This window comes from Sinocyclocheilus rhinocerous, unplaced genomic scaffold (genome assembly GCF_001515625.1).
Source record: "Sinocyclocheilus rhinocerous isolate Xijiao unplaced genomic scaffold, SAMN03320098_v1.1 scaffold1268, whole genome shotgun sequence".
In the NCBI taxonomy this organism is placed as follows: Eukaryota; Metazoa; Chordata; class Actinopteri; order Cypriniformes; family Cyprinidae; genus Sinocyclocheilus; species Sinocyclocheilus rhinocerous.
The window spans coordinates 979,827-999,163 of NW_015664016.1; the positions used below are offsets into that span (position 1 = coordinate 979,827).

Consider the following 19,337-nt stretch of genomic DNA (forward strand, 5'->3'; position numbering starts at 1 on the left):
GAACGCGATTGCGAACGGGCCGAGGGGGGCCCCGCTCCCAACCTCGCACTGGGCCCCGCGTCAGCTAAGGACGGCCCTGGGTATATATATGTAAAATATTACCACAATTTAAAAAAAAAAGTTTTCTATTATAATGTATTTGAAATGTCATTTATTCCTGTGATGCAAAGCTGAATTTTCAGCATCATTACGCCAGTCTTCAGTGTCACATGATCTTTCAGAAATCGTTCTAATATGCTGATTTGCTGCTCAAGAAATATTTCTTATTATTATCAACGTTGAAAACAGTGCTGGTTCATGTTTTGTAGAATCTGTGATACATTTTTTTGTTCAGAATTCTGTGATGAATAGAAATTTCAAAAGAACAGCATTTATTTGAAACAGAAACATTTTGTAACATTATAACTGATGATCACTTCCTTGCTAAATCAAAGTATTAATTTCTTTAAAAAAATCTTTACTAACAACCTTTATAGCAGTGTTAATGTCCTGCAGGGCTGCAAACATGTTGCCCATCTGTAGGCTGGTGACAGCTCTGCCTTCATACGCCGCCCAGCATTTAGGGTTCACCTCTACAGCCACAGTGAACTGATTCCAGGCTCTCTGGAAGAATCCCAAAACCTGCCGTAGAGGACAAGATATCAACATGGATTAGTGGAAATCAATAGACTTGAGAGGCAACAGGCTGTCTGCAAGATACGGTTCCCTCTCTGGGGGAAGAGACAGAGATAATAAGGGCCAGGATGAATACCAAAAGCAATCAGATACATCCTTGTTTGTTTCCTACTGTTGACCTGATTTCTGTGGTTTGTCTTAAAGAGACGAAAGATACCAGACAGACAAACAAAAGTCTTGAATAGAGGAGAATGTAGAAATTAAGATTACCAAGGTTAACAAGGTTAAGATTGACCAAGCATAAATTATTTATCATGTATAATTTCTTGTTATCTACATTTCAAGCATTTAAAGAGACCACTCAAATTTTTGTAATGCAAAATATTTTAGTCGTTCTGTAATTGAGGAATTCTACAATAACTAATGGTGTTGTCAAGAATCTACTGTCAGTTATGATTACTTTCTTGTGATTTAGTTTCCTTCCCATAACAGACATATTTTGGACATGCTGGTTGCCTGCTGAGATTATTATGTGTATTACAAGACAACATTTTATGATAAGGTGATTTATGTATGACATAAAATCACAATAGGCAACAGACAAATTAGGAGATTTCAATTTCAGAAATATGAGATGACACGACTTGCCCTGCCCATATCATCCAGCATATTAATTGTTGAGTAGAGGATACTGCTGCATCTGAGAAGATACAAATATTGATGCCTTAAATATTGAAGCTTATTTCTGCCAAGGAATAATTTTTTTTAAAGGTAATTATCTTACAATTCTGACTTTGTTTTCTCACAATTTTTAGTAAAACGGTCTGAGATATAAACTCAAAATAGTGAGATATTAACAATTGGGAGATATAAGTTTGCGTAAAAGTCGCAAATGCTTTTTTTATTCCTTGGAGGAAATAAGCTTGTTTTTGCCAATGAATACAAGAATAAAAAAGGTAATTGTGACGTTTCACCTCATAATTCTGACTTTTCTTCTTAAAATTGCGAGTTATAAATTCACAATAAGACTTTTCTTCTCAGAATTGAAAGACAAAAGAATTGTGAGATAAAAGTCACAATGACCTTTTTTAATTTTGTCGCAGAAATAAGCTTCCATACAAATACAACTGCAACAAATGCAATTTATAATACAGCAGTACTGTGCAAACTTTTTTATGTTACCCATACAAAAAAAATCTCTATACTATCTCAGTTAGGTCCCCTAAACATCAATGAGATTAAATAGAGACCGTTTAAATCTCCTGTTTGATGTTTCTAAAGGGGAAAAAACAGTAATCATGTATGAAAGATTCAGAAAGGATCACAACGGTGCTCATTTTTGACAGGATACAAAAGTTTGCTGTCAAAATTCAGTGACATTTCACATCAAATTCTCCCAAAACCAAATTATCAGAGGTAGTATGCTATCCACATTCATTTGAGAGCTTTTTTTTTTTTTTTTTTTTTACTTTTTTATTTCTTCAAAGGAAGATTAAGAGAAGGATGTGAACAGAGACTTAAATGAAGCATTTGGGAACTTCTCCAAGTCTGTTAAGCTATGAAAGATCAACCTGTGAGAAATAAAAAGAAGCAAGACAATTATTTTTACACTACCTGTAAGTTGTATGCCAGGCTAATGCGGGCACTTGAACAGAGTGGATTGAGATGCAGGGCTGAGAGGAAGTCCCTCTGGGCTTGTTTCCTGGCGTGATTGTGCCCATAATCCATGAAAACATTGCCTCTGCCCACATGGGAATCTTGCAAGAAGGGATCAAGTCTTAAAGCTTGGCTGTAAGCATCCACGGCTTCCTGTAACTGGCCAAGCCTTGAAAACAGACAAAGAAAGCAGACATCACCCTCAGTGATGTGTCCTAATTCTGTTTGCACAAGAAAATGAGTTGTCTGCTTAATTATGAACTTTGCCTTAAACTCTCTGTAAAAACATCCCCTCTCTCTTGCTTTTGAAAACTGAATTACAAGCTGTGCAACATTCCCAGTGTGAGCCTTGAATTCATCCAGAATTATTGTGAAGAGCCATTTATTTGAAAGTGGTCCTTAAAGCAATGAAAATGTGCAAATGTCGACTTCTATGGATTCGAAAGCATTCTGTTCTTTTGTAAATGATAGTTCAGAGAGCAATGCGTCTCGTCAGTGAGCTACTAAGATATTTCATATTATATAGTCCATGTAAAGAGATGAGATGTCCTGTTTGTCATAGGCTGTAAATCTGATATAAGTTGGACTGAACGCATTCTGGAAGTGCAGCAACTTTTGAGTGTTGATCAATAAAAATGATAGATATATTATGCTCTGAATGCTCCATTTAAATGCAGACCTGCACGGTAAGCGGCACAGTTCACAGAGAGCTTAGATAACTATTCATAAATGTCATACAAGGTTTCAGGACACCATTAATAATGTAGTCCTTAGAGTGTTCTTCCACTCAAACTCATGCCTTAGGACTATGAGAAGAAAAATACAGTAATTTTTTCTCTGACAAGTTCTTGTGCTTTAATAATAATAATAGCCATGTCATACATTTTTATCACTTTCCACACATTAACTCAATCATCCAAAAGTTTTTTTTCTCTTTTGAATACGCTTATTCAGAAATGATGGATTAATCAAAACAGACAGTAAAGACATTTATATTGTTACAAAAGATTTCTATTTCAAATAAATTCTTTTGAACTCTATATTCAGCAAAGAATCCTGAAAAAAAATTGTATCATGCCTTCCACAGTAGAAAATTGTACGGACCCCGAACTTTTGAATGCAGTGTTTATATTCTAAGATTCTTGTGGCAAAAGACATAATTACTCACAATTTATTTATAATTTCATAATTCAGGCATAATTTAGTTTTACATTTTATCCTCTTAATAAACATGCTATTTTTTTGCAGTTGTGCCTTTTACGACTTTACATAAACGGGCATAATTTCATGTGTGTGTTATATTTATTTTATTTTTAATCATTTTACTTTAAAGGCTCAAGATAAATGTGATTTTCCATAATGCAACCTACAGATTGATGCTATATGAATCACCTCTTTACTGTGGTGCATTCAGTACTTCACTATAAAGAGCAGAATGAAGAGCAGAACTCAAAAAAATTCAGTGAATTCCTAGTTCTAAGAAATTCTCAGTGAATAAAACCACATGACCTGCCATGATGTGTCTCAGAGGGCTAAAGCCTTGATCTTTTATTTTAAACACAATAGCAGTTAAACATGCTGTGGAGCAGTTATTATGACCCCACTGCCACTGCTGAGTGAAAATGGTTCTCAGCTTAAGCTTGGCAATTTAACACTGTGAAACAGTCAATCGTACTAAATGATAACTCAAAATAAATTCACACCTGTGGTGAATAACTCCCAGTGCATGAAGAATTATTACATCCTCTGGTTGTTTCTGTGCTGCAGCCTTAAAATCCTAAAACAAAACACAATAATTATCACTAACATTATTTTCACTACTACTGCTTTTATAAAAATGCTACTAAAGTCAACTTAACAAAAAAAATGACTCAATTTACTTTATTAAAATCGGTTCACATTATTCCAAAACATCCTCTAAAACCACCTGGCTTTATTTTTCAAATGTAATGGCTACTCTGACAATCCAATCAATTCCCATGGGATAAACTCATACAACACCGTTTTTTTAAATCTCCAAAATATGTCAACTTATTGATGTAAAACTGAGTTGTAAATGACATTTAATGAAAACAAGAATAGAGAAATATGAAAAACCTCACTATAAATCTCATGATGAATATGCTTTCAAAATCCTACAGACAAACGGATTACAGGCCTGATGCAATCAATGCTTCTTTTTTATAACTGTGGCCTACCTGAAGGGCACTGCCATAGTCATTCAGCTCCACATAAAGAAGGCCACGGTTTATCAAGACTTTCAGCTCAAGCTCCGTCTTACAGCCCAAGAGCAGCGTAATGCTATAGTCTCTGAGAGCCTTAAAGATTAAAGAGAAATAATGCGGAGGAAGAGAACAACTATGCATTAAAATGCAAATGCAGAAGTGCAATTGTTATGAAAAAGCATCCTGCATTTGTATATGTTTCTGTATGATCCTGTATACATTGCCGTTTTGAAAAAGCGGATGCAAAGCGGGGAAATGAAAAGAAACGTCACCAGTTCATAATCCCGCAGCTCATGAAAACATACGCCACGGTTGTAGTAAGCAAATGAACAGGCACTGTCCATCTGGATTGCCATTGTCAGATCCTCCACTGCACTCTTGTATGCCTAAAACAAGATGATAAGTGCACAACATTTCTCTCAAATACCATAGAGATCATCAGCCTCAAGTGACAGGTAATTATGCTCAAAACTGTGCTATTTTTACTAACTTTCAAATAGAATTTAAGAGCTCCTTTATACAAGTATGCTTTGACACTCTTGGGCTGGATCCTGATAGCTTCATTACAGTCGAGTACAGCCTTTGCATATCGTCCTTGAGCCCCATAAAGGGCAGCTCGGCTGAGATGCACCTTGAAAAAAAACAAGTGTTATTCTGAACCTATTGCACAGAACATTATTAATTCAGACAGACCATGCATTGAGTTAGAATCAAGGTGTACCTGATAGAGGTTGGGGTCGATTTGGAGAGCTTTGTTAAAGTCCTGCACACCTGTGGAGTCTTGTAGATGCATGCGGCACAGTCCTCTCTGATGGTGAGCCTCAGCGTGGTCTGGGTTCATGCTCACAACGCTGTTAAAAGCATCCAAAGCATGGAGGAGAAGAGAGTCTTCACTCTCCTGAATTAAAAAAAGGTGATAAGAGAATAGTGACAGATATGGTTGTGTTTCCATCTGTTTAGATTTTAAATATCACATCTTATGGATGTGATAAAATGCTACATGCGTGTTATCATTTTTGGACCACACATAGTAGTATTCAGAAACGTGTTTGAAGAAAGCAAAAGGGGTACGTTTTATTTGTTTTAATGTTGACTTTATCATTCAATGAATTACCTGTAACAAAAGCATTTGTTTCATGTAGCATATGCCCATAAGATAGAAGACCTCCGCAGCCTCTTGTGAAGTAATGAGTTTAGCTTTATTGGTACCCAGAAGTGACAGGGCCTTTCTGAAACTCTCCACTGCTTCCTGTGTATGACATAATATAAACCATGGAAAACTTGGAGCATTAATAGGTTACAATACTGCCTAACAGACAATACTACTAACAGACAAAAAGATGCTTTATAAGAGGTAACGGAAGTTACAGAATGCTGACAAAAAGACTTTCACATTTGCATTTGGCTGACGTATCCATTACATTCAAGGTATACATTATATAAGTTATATTCATGCATTCCCTGGGAATCGAACCTGTGATCTTGGCGTTGCTAGTGCCATGCTCAAATGTTTGAACTATGGTAGTAATAAGGTTTCTCATTAAATTCTAGAATGGTTCAGCAAGACAAAACATGAAATAGCAATTGCACACACATCTAAATGTGTGCCAAGTTGCTATAAAACAAAAACTAAAAAATAGTTGTATTAATGTAACAAAATACATTAAAACAGACAAATTATTTATTGTGTTTTTTCATAAAATACATATTTTTTCTTAATAAATTAAGATCACAATAACAAAAATAATCTGCTGTGTACACTAGTGTACAAGTGCACACTACTGTTCAAACGTTTAGGGTCAGTAAGAAAATTTTAAAAATTAATTAATACTTTTATTCAGCAAGGATGCACTAAACTGATCAGAAGGGACAGTAAAGACATTTATAATGTTACAAAAGATTTCTATTTCAAATAAATGCTGTTCTTTTAAACTTTCTAATCAGTGAAGAATCGTGAAACAAATTGCACCACAGTGCATATATTTTGATATAATTCTTGTTGTTTTATTTAAAATGTATCAAATGCATTTATGAAAAAAAAAAAAAAAATCACAAAAATATTAAGCTGCACAACTGTTTTCAAAATTGATAATAATAAGAAATGTTAATTGAGCACCAAATCAACATATTAGAATGATTTCTGAAGGATCATGTGACACTGAAGACTGGAGTAATAATGCTGAAAATTTAGGTTTGCATCATAGGAATAAATAAGATTTTAAAATATATTCACTGTTTTACAGTATTTTTGATCAAAATTTTTTGATTAAATATCAAATGTTTGAACAGTAGTGTAAATAACGGTAAAAATAACAGTAATGCACAGCCTCTAGTTTATCACTTTGGTGTATTTCTAAAGCTGCTGAAAAAGTAATACTAATAATGACTTGTTTGTGTTGGTGTCTTTGGAGAAGTTTGTTCGGTGTTTTGCTGGCTTAGTTCTGCCAGACAGAGCTTGACCGAGATACACCCTGCACGAGTCTCGGACTCACTTTGAACCTGTGCTCCCTCATCAGCGTCCTCCCAAGAAGAATGAGGTGTGGAGGAGTAGGGCACGTATCGACCGCTTCCTCGAGACAGATGACGGCATTGGCATAGTTCCCCAGGAACGATTGGACGACAGCTTGCTGGACCGGTGATAAACCCAGAGCTGTGACGGAAAGGAGGAGAGCTTTACAGCTGGGTCTAGTTGTTGTTATGGCAAAATAAACCACATTTCCCTGAAAGATTTACTTCACCTTCAGTTGGGCCAGGTGGCCTAACAAGATTTAATGATGCTCATTAAAAGATGGGTAGAGAGAAGGGCTGGGATATTTCAGGAACTAAAAGTATGCTTGCAATTTGCTGAAGAGTGAAATGAACTTATGTGATCATTACCTGTTTTCATTTCCGCTGCATACCGTATACAGAGGGTAGCCAGGTCAAACTGTTTCATTTCATACAAGTACTTCCCTCTAAAACCGGACACAAAAATTGAAAGAACTTTTCTCTATAGCAGAGTTTCACCAATTAAAAACAATAAGGGTTTTTTATAGACTGTCATAGTCAAGGTTAGATTTTTAAATTAAGACAAATGAAGGACAGAAGTAAATTCCCTTCGGTTGGTTGCACTGGTTTGAGGTTTGACATTATGTCCAATTTCCACAGTCATTTTTTAACTGGAATTTCGGGAAGACATATTCGCAATTAAGAGTAAGACCTATTGAACAAACTGTACTTCTATCCTTCACAGCCTTGTGTCAGAATAAACATGGTGGTATTCTGAATAAGTTTCAGAGAGGAAGCATTTTAGGTTTTTAATCTCCTAAGAACCATACAGCAACTCAAGAGCTAGAAATTAATAAAAGAATCAAGGACATGCAAATTTGTATGTTCAAATTACCTCATGATGTGCAGATCATAAGCGTCTGGTTTTATATGTATGGCTCGAGTCAAATCCTTCACCGCTCTACTCAGATTATTCACCTGTGAAAAATACAAGATCACTGGTTTAGTTAGTTTTATAAAAATCTACATTAAAATAAAATATTTTAGTAACCAAAAATCTCAAATTAACATGGACTAGGCATGCCATTATCCACAGTATTAACTGAAAATGAAATAATCCCCTGGGTTTATTCTACAATAAATAAAAAATCAAAAAAAAGAAAAAGAAGTAATCCGTTATAATATCAGATTCGGATTATTATCAGATTCAATAATCAGAAATAATCAGTCCATGTGGTTAAATGACCAAAGGAAATAGGAACAAAAGAAAAGCATAGTCAAATAAAATTACCAAAAGCTTTTTTTTAATTATCACATACATATATTTATAAATATAGCAAAACATATTTGTAAAAATTTATATTAAATATGTCTAAATACATTTTGTTGGATTTATTTTTTATTTTCTTTATATTTACATATTTATTTCCCCTGCAAGTGAGATCATAACACAAGAAAAAATGATAACACCTCCTCAACAAGCTGCATGATTTGAAGTATTAATTATGAACATACTGTATCACAAACATGGTTTGGGGTTTGTTTAAATTGCAAACCACAACTATAGATCTTAGTCGGCTTAGATGCCATATTGAATTTAATGCAGATGAAAACGAGGCTGTGAGTGACAGACTTACAGTCTTTACAATGGCATGTGCTGTATAAAGGTCGTAAATCATGTAATTTCCACAACTCACAACTTTCAAAACTGTTTTATGTAGTTTTTATCAACTGAAAGTCTTTTTTAAAGAGGTTTTGTCAACTGAACAATCAGTTTGTTGTTAAACAACAGTACAGTCTGTTGAATGCACTGTACTTCTATTCCTCACAGCTTTGTTTTCATTCCTGCCAAAAATTAAATATGGTGATACCCTGATTAAGATCTATACACAATAGTAACAGTTATGCTTTTTATTTTAAATATATCGATAATAAATTTGTTCATCTTTTTATGTGGCAGTCCAAATCATCCATATAACAGCCGCTTACGTTGAAATAGGCTCTGGCCCGGCATACGTAGGTTTTTACATAGGTGGGGTCCTCCTTCAATGCATTACTGAACCTTCTGATGGCCTCATATTGTCGGCCCATATTCAGCATACAGATCAGTCCCAAACTGACGTGGGCAACAGCCGCAAATCTGCTGTGACTTTAGAGAGGTGCACACAGAGAGAAGAGATGATGACTCAGATATGATTTCATTGATTTTAAATAAGCTGCTCAGAGACTTTGTGTCACTTTTTTTACCAAGAAGAGATCTTTTGAAAAGTAACTTTCAAAGAGTTTCATGCTTCAATAAATTTATCCTCAACTACGGCCTGCTGCACTGGTGCAACAAAAGAAAATGAAGGTCTTTTCGTCACAGAGTGGAGGAGGCTGGAACATCACCTGTCAAGTTTGATCACAGCTTCAAAGTCAGCCATAGCCTGCCGCCAGCGCCGGAGCGTCATGTAGACCTGACCTCGGTGCAGGAATGCACTGAGGTTTTCTGCACTGTCATTGATGAGAACTAGAACACACACATATACAGATAAAACATGGCTAATGAGAGGTCCTGGCTTTGAAAGTATTTGATTTTACTTTTCAGCACAAAGTTCTGGCATATGGTCTCCAATGTACCACTTTCATTATCTGTATCTGGCAATAAATTGTAGTGTAGATCAGTGTTTCCCAACCGGGGTGCCGTCTGTCGAGAGCAGGGGTGCCGTGTAAAAAATCCTTTTTTAATATTTTTAAATTGCAAAAATTTTCAAAAAAGCATCTATTATATAATATCCATTTCTGATGTCGCCAATAATTAGAGATGCACCGAAATATTGTAATACAGTAGCTCAGAGTGCTGACATGAGCCCTCTATGGCTCTATACAAAAGATAAGAGTGATTTCTATGTAACTGCTTTGAGTATTTAATTAATTACAGCAACACAGTATAAAAAAGTTATCAGGAGTTGGCCACTGAGAATGAATACAAGTTAATACAATTTCTGCTGATTTGTAAAAAGGCCTAATATTACCTATTGTGATGAAGCTGGTTTAAAAAATTCACTAAAATCTTTCCATCACATACAGTTTATTAAACAAAATAAGAATGATTGTTCAAATGATATGTATTTATCAGCTTTAATGCACTTATAAAAATAAGAAAAGCAGCCAAAAGTTTTGGTTTTAATTACAAAAAGAAGTATCCAAAATTTATTATTTAACTTGCAATCTGCAAAATCAGTATAAGGCATAAAATAATGTCTTCATAATCATTCATGCATCTGAAAAATGGTGGTGAAGTGAAGAAATAGTTGTAACCTGGCTCAGAGGAAGACAGGAACCATGTATTTGTGGCAATTTGTCTGGTGATTAATGGAGAAAACAAGACGTTTTCACTTTATAAAGGTTGCCGAAAGCCAAAATGTTAGGAAATGCATCATATTTTGTGAGAAAGTGTGACATGCTACAGCAAAACGGGCACTATTTTTGGAATCAGCACCCCAAAATATTTGTAAGAAATGAGTATTGGATTTCATTCAGCAAATATGATGCAGGCCGTTGTAATTTATTCAGACGAAATGAAATTCAAAGTGCTCCAAACATGTGGACCTTGCATCGATCCTGACAATGGGTGACTGGTTTGCTCCAATATTTATATTGCTTCATATACTGCAAAAGATTATGTTGATAAATTGGCTTAAAGTAAAATTTCTGCTGAGTATTTTCTGCATGGAACATGTCACAAAAATAGGCTCAGTGCCGAAGCTCTACTCACGCCTACACTCCTGTTACACAGCACCACAGTGCTTAGGTTGGCAGTGTGAAATACTTTACTGATGAAGCTGTTCAGTTTGCAGTAGACAACGCTGACAAAATATTTCTCCAATCTTCAGAGATCAAAGCAGCAGATTACAGCTGCCAAAATCATGTACGATAAGACTTGATGGCTCTTATTTGTTCTGCTGGCTGAGTAGTGATATTAACATCCTCATATGACCTGATGCAACAGATGCAGCTGCCTGCCATGAGATGTTATGAGAGTGGCCCCATTGATGGTGCATAACCGTGTGCAAAATGGCTTTCTTTAAAGATTTAGATCAAAGACATGGAGACATAATATGGAAAACAGGATTTCCCTCCCAAGACCATTTATGAAATCTAAGCTAAAAAATGTGTCATTCAGAAATCTGTTTGTATATGACATCACAAAATCTCAAGAGAAAAAATCTGAGAAGCAGATGCAGTCCAATTGCTGTCTAGAAGAAACATTTAAGTCATATGAAATATTAAAGATATTTAAGAGATCTTGTTTCTGATTTATTCTTTCCTGTGAGCGTCCTGAAGAAATCATATGAAAAACTCTCATGTTTAACTTTTGATTTGATTGTTGAACAACCATGACTGAACCATCTATCTAATCATCCTGCGTTTTTCAGGTTGTCAGACCTCAACATTTTACTTAAACATACCCATGGGCATCAGTCTGCCTCAAAATGTTGGCAAAGTACTATGTCTGTATATTGAGTAACTGTGAAACTGTGAAAATTGCACATTTTCATGTGTTATATCAAGCATGTACGTGTTACCAGATGTGCTGAGGTCCCTTAAGGCCATATGAGGCATTATCTTCCTCAGCAGACACCCTCTGTGGTAAAACGCCAACCAGCTACTGGGATCCAAGTGCACAGCCAGAGAAAAGTCCTCGGTAGACTTCTCAAACTGACCCAGCATGATATAGATCCTTCCTCTGTATGTTCTGCAGTGAGTGGAAAAAACTATAATTGGATATACACATCAGCGAAGAGGTGAAGTAATTATTTTTTAGTGGAAATCAAACACAAAGCATGCTGAATGAGGTATATAACCCTCATTATAATCCTGACCTGGCTGTAGCATTCCCAGGTTCTTGCTTCAGCAGCAGGGAGAAGTCTTCCAGGGCCTGCATCCATTTGGAGGTGTTGAAGAGCTGTATTCCATGGATCATCATTGCATCAGTCCTTGTAGAGTCGATGGTGAAGGTCTAGGGGTCAAAAAGGATTTATTTTAAAAATTTTCTATGTTCCATGTAAATTGTAATCACTGAGCCAATGCTTAAGCAACAATTTTCTATAATCAGCATTATCAGCACTCTTTTGCGAACTCAAACAGATCTTGGATTTATATTTAGAGTGCATGATGTGCATGCCAACTGTGTTCTGCTCAGATAAGCTTTGAAAAACTGACTAATTCTGTCCACTAAAACTAGTACAAGCTAATTACAGTGATTAAAGAGTGCAAAAATAACACCTGGCAAACACCAATTCAAAAAGCCTTCTGACAGTGCTTGCAATGCAAAAAATGTACAGATTCCATTCAAACATCTTTTATTTAGCTAAAAATAGGTCTACTTAGTTTTTTTTTTTTACAAATCCATTTCCCACCTTTTCTCTGACCCTTAGAGTTAAACGGATCATTAAGTGGACCATTAAGTGAAGTGAGAAGCTGCACTTTGCAGTTCTCTCACCCAGGATGATTTTGACTCTCCCAACAGCCTTGTTGCAAAGCCTGTATCACATTCTGACAGGTTCACAAAACAATTCATGCTGAAATGTGCTGCACAAACTGGTAATATCAGACTGCAGCAAGGATATGCAGGTGCTACACACAGACAGGAACAATTTTTCCATATTTAACTCTTATCTGCATTTCTTTTGGTGTTTGAGAATGATAATTATAGTACATTTTGACTGTACAGCACCTTTCATATATTAAATGCTGCTCGAAGTACTTCACACGTCAGAATATAAAAAGCATAAGAAGTAAAAATCAATCAATAAAACTGTAACAAGCAGCCACAAGCAAAAACGTGGAAGAGGAATATGTATCTGTCCTACTTACAGTACCTTATAGGGATGTCAAAATTCTGGATATCGAATAGGCTTTGCTGACATTATAAAAGATTTTATAAGAAAAAGAGTTTATTGCACTATGAAAAAATACTTTCATAATTCAGATTCAGAAACTCAGAGTTGTTTTTGCTGCTTAGGTTCAATATGTGGTCTTGGGAGAATTGGAGAAATCTTCACTTCTGAAAGTTACAGGACTGTATATTTTCATAATAAAATAAACTCATTTATCTCAATAGGTCAAGGAAAATTGAATTCCTCATGTATGACAGCTTTAAGAAATAGCTAAACGAAGATTAATGTTCAAAATCTACCTGTTTAGATTAAAGAGTCATAGTTAATTGTGATTAGTCTATTACACATCACCTTGCAAGCACTGGTTTTTGCTTCTGGAAATGCAAATCTAATTATATTGTTTCATAGGGCTCACTTTGACATAGTCCTCCATGGCCAGCAGTATCTCGCCCATCTTTTCATACATCTTTGCCCTCTTAAAGTAGATCTCTGCATCATCTGGCTTGACTTTGATGGCTTGGGTGTAGCTGAATAGAGCCAGTGTGGTATCCCCTCTTTGTTTGTAGATTTCTGCTGTAGACATGAAGGCGCCTGAAACACATTTGGCATCAGTCATGAGTTTCTACACTTTGTTCTGAAGAAGGTTTTGTTCACCAGAAATATAATAATTTACAATTACATGATTTTACTTTCTCTTTTACCTTTACAATTAAACAGGCTGTTTATAGCCTTTAAGACTAGGGCCAGGCTGATGAACACTGAGTGGGCATTTACTGTATATTATAATGCTACTTTTTATTATAACGTGGCAGGTCATATGTTAATGCGCTCATGGTTATCACATCATAATCACGACAAATTCTGAATCAGTGTTATTTTAGTACTACTTATATATACAATTCTAATTTTATTAATATTTTGAATTAGCTTTTATTTTATTATTTTAGTTTTATTTTTAATTACATTTTTTGTAATTTTGCCAATTTGTCCATTTTAATTATCATAGGTTTATTTTTATTTCAGTTTTAGTTGTTATTTATTTCCGTTTAATAATTTTTGTGCTTCAAATATAAATTCAGTTGCTAAGCTAGCATTTCAAATATTCATTTTGGGTTTTTTTTTCTGAAAGACCTGTTTTAAGAATTTACTTTGCATAAATGATCTCTGTGAACAGAGGAGGAAGCTCAGCAAGGCAAACATTGGAGTATGTCTATATAAGCACATCAAATATTTTTATTTCAAAACATGACGTCTTGGTTTGATATAGGTTCTGTTTTGTCCAATACAGAGGTCAGATAGCACACATTATTATTGCATCAGTATCTTGTTTCCCTGCTGTCTGGTAATGTAAGTGGACTCATGCACACACCTGCATGCTTCTTGTTCTCAACGATGACGTTTAGATCGTCCAGAGCTCTATCGGGGTCGTTTCTCAGCAGGTAGATGTGGTGTCTGTGCCAGTAGGCATCCAGTAAATAGGGCTCCAGGGAGATGGCCTTTAAAAATAGAAAAACAACAGATCGATCATTAGTACACAATAAACTAAGCAAAAAATAAGGTCGCATCTGTAGAACATTCTGTTCAGGTTTGTTTGGATTAATAATTTCTGAAATGAACCATTTTGTACTGAGCTAACATTTTTAAAAAAATCTTATGAGCAACAGTAATAATTATGCTTACTTTAGCATGCATCACTAATAAAAGACAAGAAAATAAGGCTTACAGCATTGAGATCTTCAAGGGCCTGGTTGAGATAACCAAGTTTGATGTAAAGTGCTCCACGACGACAACAGTCGAAGGCACTGTGGTTTCCACTTTCAGTCAAAGTTTGGGTCAGCTTGGCCACTTCATGCTCCAAATCAACTGTATTGAGACCTTCATCCAAAACCACTTTGTCCAGATCCTGGATCTCATCCTGTGGAAGCTGGTTCTCCTCCAGACCACCAGGAAAAGAGCCTGCACTCTGGAGATTTTCCAGAGGGGGAAAGACCTCGTCAAACCAGGCGTCCCATATGTCTCTGACCCACTCTCGGGGTGGTGTCGTGTCAGGTATCCCACCATGATCTGTGGCAAAGGTCTCAAAATCCAGGAGCATGGGCAGACTGGGGCAGAGGAGGAGTGAAAATTGCCCTTTGGAGGTTTTAGACTCCCATCGTAACTGACACAGAGACTCACTCCTTTTAGAGAATAATAGGAAAGATAAACACATTATTAATGCAAACATCACAACAGACTTAAAAAGTTGAAAGAATGATGCTCAAAACAGTTCCTTTTAGAATACTAACTGGACAGAAATATTCCTTTTAGAATATTTATGAGATACACCCTAATACAAGATGTACTGCATCATAAATTGCTGTAAAAGTCTGTTTTATATCATTGGTTTGTTATATATATTGTTATATTTATATCACACTAAAACCTTGTTAGTGTCCGTGATGGCTCTCTCAGTTTTTTCCAAACGTAGGCCATCTTGACAGAGCTGAGTGTTTTTCCTCTTTTCTTGGCCCTGCGTTTGAAATGGGACACCCTTGCCCTCTCTTTGCCTTTGTTCCTCCTGTGGTTTGGGACCTGGCAGGGCTGCTCTGATGAGTTGGGCTCTGTGTGAACCTCCTGAGGCTTTGTCTGTTTGGCATTGGATGGGGATTCTTTGGCCAGAGCTGCACAGATTGAGTTCTGTTGCCGCTGCCACCGCACATGCTCCAGCTCCTGGGAAAGGCTGGTGAAGTCGGACTGCAGCCGAAGATGGGGCTCAAGATCTGGGGTTAAGTGCGGGGCAGAGCGAGGCCGTCTCGCCTAAAACCCAGAGGGGAGACAGGATATTACAAGAGGTGAAAGTCTGGTTGCACTCATTTGTCCTACAATGCAGCAGAACAACTTGCATCCAAGTGTTACATTAAAAATACTGAACCGTTTTAAGTACTTTATATAACATATAGGCTACACAGAATAAATATTAGAAAAAAAGATCTGTTAGTTGTAGAAACTGAAATTTGGTCTAGGAAAGGTGAAAAATATAAGGCATTGGTAGCTAAACTCCCAAACAGAGAAAGGAGCACAGTTGTTATCTTACTGAGAGTCTAGCTTTATATAAGAAGAGACAAGGTTAAAGGGGTCATATGATGCGATTTCAAGTTTTCCTTTCTCTTTGGAGTGTTACAAGCTGATTGTGCATAGATAAGATCCCAAAAAGTACTAGGAATTTATCAAATATCAAACAACATCAAAACTAGAATAGACTTCCAACCTGTTCTGCTGAGATGAGCCCAGAGGGATTCGGTGAAACTGTTGTTCTGAAGTCTGCCACAGACTTACACTTAATAGGCGAGTCATTTTCCTGGGGACAAGGCCAAGTTTTTAGAGGATGTCCAACACAGTGTTATTCAGAAAACGGTCTTGATAATTCACTGGAGGTAGTGACATGAAAGCAAACTAACAATTCTTTCTTTTCTTGTTTTCTTCCTTTCTTGTATGTATGGAGACAAATATGAAAATTTGGCACAGCAGTGACAGCAGAGTTATGCATTGTTACATCCTATACTGCTTCAAAACCTAATTTAAATAGTTTTCTAATTCTTCTATAAAAAACTATGCATGTATTGCCTAAATATTATGCATGTAGAGACTATGTGGAATATTTATCACATATTAAATAGTATTTACTATTGTTAAAAAAGTTTGGAATTCTCTTATGCTCACCAAGGCTGCATTTATTTGATCAAAACACAGTAAAAATAACATTGGGAAATATTATTACAGTTTAAAATAACTTTTAATATATTTAAAATGTAATTTATTCCTGTGATCATTACTCCAGTCTTCTGTGTCACATGATCCTTCAGAAAACATTCTAATATGCTGATTTGCTGTTCAAGAAACATTTCTGATTATGAATGTTGAAAAATTTGAAAATATGCTTAATTAAAAAAAATATAGAAAAAGAATAGAATAAGAACAGCATATTTAAATTGAAATTCAAATAAATTTCCTTTCCTGTCACATTTGATCAATTTAATACATCCTCGCTAAATAAAGTATTAAAAAAATCATACTGACCACAAGCTTTTGAACGCTAGTGTATAAATATATGGAAACATTATAATAAAAATACAATACAAAAATGTTTGTAAAGAGTTTCATGGATATGTCATTTTGTCAATTACACAACGAATTTTTGTTTTTTTTCATTTTTTTTTAAAAGAAATCAACTTTTCCGAATTTGTTTTCTAAAACTTCCTCTTTAGACTGATAATTAAGGTTAATTAAGTAAACAAACCTCAGAAGTAACCTGTTCTGTGTCCATCACATGGCTAACTGACTCCTCCACATTGTGCAGCTCATCCAACAGATTCTCTTTGCACAGGTCTGCCTGGGTTATCTGAGGATACAAAAATTTATAAAAATGTAAGCTAGAGCAGTGACTTTACATCATAAAAGTGTATAACACTGGAACAAGATTTCACTTCAGTTATTTTCCTTATCAGAAGGTAACATGAGGAATTTAATATTCCCAGCATGAGCAAGCTCAAAGGAAATATCCTTGAGATTACATTAATAGCTATAAATTATGTGAATTGCAGGCATTAATATGTAAGTCAAGTGCTCATTTTTTAATTTAAACTCTTGACAAGATCATCCTCAAGTGCTTCAACCCATTTCTCTTTTATTATTCGCTTACAAGAAAATTGCATTCAAATCAAGATAATAACAGAGAGAAAGCATGTATCATTGTTAGTGTAGAGACACAGAGCGACTCTGGGATCTTCTCTGAATGCAGAAGTCTACAGCATAAATGCAGGACGCTGATGGGAGGAGGCATGCAGTGATTTCTGCAGCAAAAAGGTGCTGTTAAAAGTCCCAGCACACTGAGATGGAAGCACAAGTCTGTTAATGGTGCCTCTATACCTGGTATTTGGGGAAAAGTGTGTCTTTCATAACACAGGGGGCGCAGATGAATTTAGGAGGTGCTGGGCTCCAGAACATTCTGAGCTCACTGGGACCCAATGTTGCCTATGAGAAATAAAGAATTACAATAATTGGATGTTGGAAAGAGCTGTTAAAAATCAAATAAAAGAATTCTAATGATGTTCATTGGGCTTATGCAACAGTCTAATAATAATAACCCAGGAGCTTGAACATTAAGAAATGTGTAAATCTTTAACTCATCTGTTAATTATATTGGGAAAATAATTTGTGTCTAATGCCATCTAGTGACATAATATTACAAGTACAGTGGGGGAAAAATAGTCGTATGTTTGAATGAACATATACAAGTGTTTTACATATAATGTATTGAAGAAATGTAACAGACTTAAAAAGTCAATTTTAACTAAACCTTTATTGCATATTTGATAATGCACTAAATAGCATAATTATGCTATCATAAATCACTGCCTCTGTCAAGCAAAACAGTTTTGCCTATACTTCCTTAAAACTGGAGCATTGGTTTTAATTAATCACATCTAGTTGTCAATGTCACGCATTAGTCACTTTGATGAAAGCCACTGACGGTGAGTCATAAAATAATAGATCTTTCTTACAGCACGTCCACACATCATAATCCTTGGTCTCTCCACGTAATACTCTGCTATTCTCTGCCAGTCCTCCAAAGTATCTGACGTCTGTTTAGGCATGTGGGAAATGCAGTCTGTCTGTGCTGAAACCCCAGCAGAAGCAACAGAAACACCTTCATACACCAGCCTACAATGAGTAATAAAACATTAATGGTACGTCATTGGATCTTGAAATGTCATTATTTGGCCTGGAAATATATCTTTAGAGTGACTCGAACAGGTACAGTGCTTTAAGAGGAAGAGTTAGAACCTAAATGGTGACCTGAATTCATAATGAATGAGTTTTAATGAGAAGCATTCTAAAAGAAACACGGCTGTAGATTATACCTTTGCATGTCAGGATGAGATATATGTTCAAGTGCTGTCCTCTGCTGGTTAAACTGTGCTGTTGCAGTGATCAGGTTTTGAGTGTGGCAGATTCTAGAAGCAAGTTGTAACTCAACAGGCACGACTTGACTTACAGGAGTGGTACACAAATGGTGGATGGTTTTATACCCTTCTGCACTGCAGACAGAACAAACAATTAGTGGGGGGACAAAAACCTGTTATGTGCTTTAAAAAAATGCTTTAGGAAAACATGGTCTGAAGAAAGCAAGACAGAAAAACAATAATTTATGGCCTCTTATATGGCCTCTTCCAAAGCAAAATGACAAATGCAAAATAAAAGCATTTCCATTAGTGGTCTCAGACTTCAGAACGCCACTGTATGTACCAAATGATGCTTGCTTGCTCAACAGTCACAGTGTAATCAATGGTTTCAAGTTTCCAATGTGTATTTAACGGCCTGAAATTATGTTTCATGACCCAATATAAATAAATACATTCTCATTACAGAAATACTTTTAGCATTCAATCTGGTATCAGGGTCTCACAGGAACATTTCTTGGACCTTAAACGTA

At 35.8% G+C, this 19,337-nt stretch overlaps 1 protein-coding gene across 1 annotated transcript in view; it reads right to left on the reverse strand.

The window, feature by feature from the left end:
- ttc6 (tetratricopeptide repeat domain 6) overlaps positions 1-19,337 on the reverse strand; it is a 29,853-nt gene that overhangs the window by 3,710 nt on the left and 6,806 nt on the right. The window contains exons 6-29 of the mRNA XM_016539659.1: positions 18,766-18,942; positions 18,406-18,565; positions 17,771-17,875; positions 17,142-17,243; positions 16,113-16,202; positions 15,288-15,661; positions 14,589-15,042; positions 14,235-14,361; positions 13,281-13,456; positions 11,849-11,985; positions 11,552-11,721; positions 9,372-9,492; positions 8,973-9,132; positions 7,879-7,961; positions 7,374-7,450; positions 6,989-7,146; positions 5,611-5,745; positions 5,218-5,394; positions 4,987-5,127; positions 4,769-4,882; positions 4,470-4,589; positions 3,975-4,048; positions 2,230-2,440; positions 469-621 (exon numbers count right to left, since the gene is read on the reverse strand). Of these exons, the coding sequence (XP_016395145.1) occupies positions 469-621; positions 2,230-2,440; positions 3,975-4,048; positions 4,470-4,589; positions 4,769-4,882; positions 4,987-5,127; positions 5,218-5,394; positions 5,611-5,745; positions 6,989-7,146; positions 7,374-7,450; positions 7,879-7,961; positions 8,973-9,132; positions 9,372-9,492; positions 11,552-11,721; positions 11,849-11,985; positions 13,281-13,456; positions 14,235-14,361; positions 14,589-15,042; positions 15,288-15,661; positions 16,113-16,202; positions 17,142-17,243; positions 17,771-17,875; positions 18,406-18,565; positions 18,766-18,942 (3,796 nt within the window). The remainder of the gene's footprint in view (positions 1-468; positions 622-2,229; positions 2,441-3,974; positions 4,049-4,469; positions 4,590-4,768; positions 4,883-4,986; positions 5,128-5,217; positions 5,395-5,610; positions 5,746-6,988; positions 7,147-7,373; positions 7,451-7,878; positions 7,962-8,972; positions 9,133-9,371; positions 9,493-11,551; positions 11,722-11,848; positions 11,986-13,280; positions 13,457-14,234; positions 14,362-14,588; positions 15,043-15,287; positions 15,662-16,112; positions 16,203-17,141; positions 17,244-17,770; positions 17,876-18,405; positions 18,566-18,765; positions 18,943-19,337) is intronic.